Source organism: Corapipo altera, unplaced genomic scaffold (assembly GCF_003945725.1).
Source record: "Corapipo altera isolate COAL_440 unplaced genomic scaffold, ASM394572v1 54156, whole genome shotgun sequence".
Classification (NCBI taxonomy): Eukaryota; Metazoa; Chordata; class Aves; order Passeriformes; family Pipridae; genus Corapipo; species Corapipo altera.
In genome coordinates, this window is record NW_020888581.1 from 1 (window position 1) to 2,761 (window position 2,761).

Genomic DNA, 2,761 nt, shown 5'->3' on the forward strand with positions numbered 1-2,761 from the left:
GTCGCCGGGGGAGGAGCTCCAGGCGGGCGTGGCCATGGCGGTGGCGGCGGCGGCGGCGGGGGCGGGGCGGGGGGAGGGGGCGGCGGCCGTGGACCCCCGGAGCGGGCGGGTCCTGGGGGTGGGGCGGGACCGGCGGGGGGAGGGGCACCCGCTGCGCCACGCCGCCATCGACCTCATCGCCCGCGTGGCGCGGGAACAGCGCCGGGACGGCATCATGGGGGGCGGTGACGTCATCGGGGGGCGCGGGGAGGGCAGTGACGTCATCGGTGGGCACAAGGGTGTCACTGTTGGGTGTGGGAGGGTCAATGTTGGGTGTGATGACGTCATCATTGGGTGTGATGACATCATCAGTGGGCACCAGGGTGGCACCGTTGGGTGTGGGAGGGTCAATGTTGGGTGTGATGATGTCATCAGTGGGTGTGATGACGTCATCGTTGGGCACCAGGGTGGCACCGTTGGGTGTGGGAGGGTCAACGTTGGTCATGGTGACGTCATCATCGGGCACCAGGGTGGCACCGCTGGGTGCAGGAGCGTCAACGTTGGGTGTGGGGTCAACATTGGGTGTGGGGTCAACGTTGGGTGTGGGAAGGTCAACGTTGGCCGTGGTGACGTCATCGTTGGGGGCGATGACGTCATCGTTGGGCTCGAGGACGTCAACGTTGGTCACGGGGACGTCACCGCTGCCCGGGGTGACGTCATCGCACGGGACGGGGATGGTGCCACCGCCCGGCGCGGCCCCAAGGCCAACGATGACGTCCCCAAGGCCAACAATGACGTCCCCATGGTCAACTTTGACATCCCCATGACCAGTGTTGATGTCCCCATGGTCAACAGTGACGTCCCCAACGTTGACGTCCCCATGGCCAACGTTGACACCCCCAATGTTGACACCCCCAACGTTGGCATCCCCATGGTCAACCTTGATGCCGCCATGACCAACCTTGATGTCCCCATGGCCAACATTGACATCCCCATGGCCAATGTTGACGTCCCCATGGCCAATGTTGACGTCCCCATGGCCAGTGTTGATGTCCCCAAGGCCAACCTCAATGTCCCCAATGTTGACATCCCCAAAGCCAACCTTGACGTCTCCAAGGCCAACGTTGACACCCCCAATGTTGACACCCCCAACATTGGCATCCCCAAGGCCAACATTGGCATCCCCAAGGCCAACATTGACATCCCCATGGCCAATGTTGACGTCCCCATGGCCAGTGTTGATGTCCCCAATGTTGACATCCCCAAAGCCAACCTTGACGTCTCCAAGGCCAACGTTGACATCTCCAAGGCCAACGTTGACATCTCCAAGGCCAACGTTGGCACCCCCAGTGTTGACACCCCCAACATTGACGTCCCCAAAGCCAACCTTGATGTCCCCAAGGCCAGCCTCGCCGCCCCCACCGTTGACGCCCCCAACGTTGCCGCCCCCCCCATTGCCCTCCCCATGGCCGTTGACTTCCCGGCGGGCGCCGACCTCACCGGTTACGTCCTCCCCGGTGCCGCCACCAACGTTGACCCCGGTGCCCCCGCCGGCAGCGCCGGGTACCTGCTGTCGGGGTGCGACGTGTACGTGACGCGGGAGCCGTGCGCGCTCTGCGCCATGGCCCTGCTGCACACGCGTGTGCGACGCGTGTTCTACCACAAACCCGCCCCCCAGGGCGCCCTGGGCACCCGCTACGGCCTCCACGGGCACCCCCGGCTCAACCACCGCTACCGCGTCTACGGGGGCGTCGTCCCGCGCTGCCCACGCGCCGGGAACACCTGCACTGGGAGCACTGGGAGCACTGGGAGTGCTGGGAGCGCTGGGAGTCAGTGACTGGGAGCACTGGGATTGGTCACTGGGGGCACTGGTGGCACTGGGCACCCCCGGCTCAACCATCTCCAGTGCATTGACGGGGGGGTCACCTCCTGGGATCCCTGGACCAGTAAAACCTGTACTGGGAGCACTGGGAGTGGTGGGTCTCAGTGTCTGGGGTCACTGGGATCAGTCACTGGGGGCACTGGGATCAGTGACTGGGAGCACTGGGATCAGTGACTGGGGGCACTGGGATCAGTGACTGGGGGCACTGGGATCTGGCACTGGGAGCACTGGGATCAGTCACTGGGAGCACTGGGATCAGTCACTGGGAGCACTGGGATCAGTCACTGGGAGTACTGGGATTCGGTGACTGGGAGCACTGGGATCAGTCACTGGGAGCACTGGGATCAGTCACTGGTGGCACTGGGCACCCCCAGCTCAGCCAGTGCTACTGGGTCTATGGGGGGGTCACCCCACTGTGCCCCCACACCAGTAAAGCCTGTACTGGGAGCACTGGGAGTACTGGGAGTTGGGCACTGGGAGCACTGGGATCTGGCACTGGGGGCACTGGTGGCACTGGGCACCCCCAGCTCAACCAGTGCTACTGGGTCTATGGGGGGGTCACCCCGCTCTGCCCCCAGACCAATAAAACCCATACTGGGAGCACTGGGATCAGTGACTGGGGGCACTGGGAGCGCTGGGGTCAGTGACTGGGAGCACTGGGATCAGTGACTGGGGGCACTGGGAGCACTGGGATCAGTGACTGGGGGCACTGGGAGCACTGGGATCAGTGACTGGGAGCACTGGGAGCACTGGGATCAGTGACTGGGAGCACTGGGAGCACTGGGATCAGTGACTGGGAGGGTATTGGGAGCACTGGGGTGGCACTGGGGAGACACTGGGGGTAGACTGGGAAGATACTGGGAGCACTGGGGGGTGACTGGGAGGATACTGGGAGCACTG

The 2,761-nt window shown here is 64.4% G+C and overlaps 1 protein-coding gene across 1 annotated transcript; it reads left to right on the forward strand.

The window, feature by feature from the left end:
- Positions 1-209: 209 nt before the first annotated feature.
- Positions 210-2,307, forward strand: ADAT3 (adenosine deaminase, tRNA specific 3). The gene is made up of 4 exons (XM_027633139.1): positions 210-524; positions 603-1,352; positions 1,440-1,952; positions 2,143-2,307. The coding sequence occupies exons 1-3, from the start codon at positions 215-217 to the stop codon at positions 1,814-1,816; spliced, it is 1,437 nt and encodes a 478-aa protein (XP_027488940.1). The 5' UTR covers positions 210-214; the 3' UTR covers positions 1,817-1,952; positions 2,143-2,307.
- The last annotated feature ends 454 nt before the right edge of the window (positions 2,308-2,761 follow it).

What these genes read in the sequence shown, in the direction of transcription:
- ADAT3 (XM_027633139.1), top strand. Translation starts at nt 215, where the DNA reads ATGGGGGGCGGTGACGTCATCGGGGGGCGCGGGGAGGGCAGTGACGTC. An exon ending in CCAGGGTGGCACCGCTGGGT is followed by an intron (nt 525 to 602) that starts GCAGGAGCGTCA and finishes TCAACGTTGGCC; the next exon opens with GTGGTGACGTCATCGTTGGG. An exon ending in TGACACCCCCAACATTGACG is followed by an intron (nt 1,353 to 1,439) that starts TCCCCAAAGCCA and finishes CCCCCATTGCCC; the next exon opens with TCCCCATGGCCGTTGACTTC.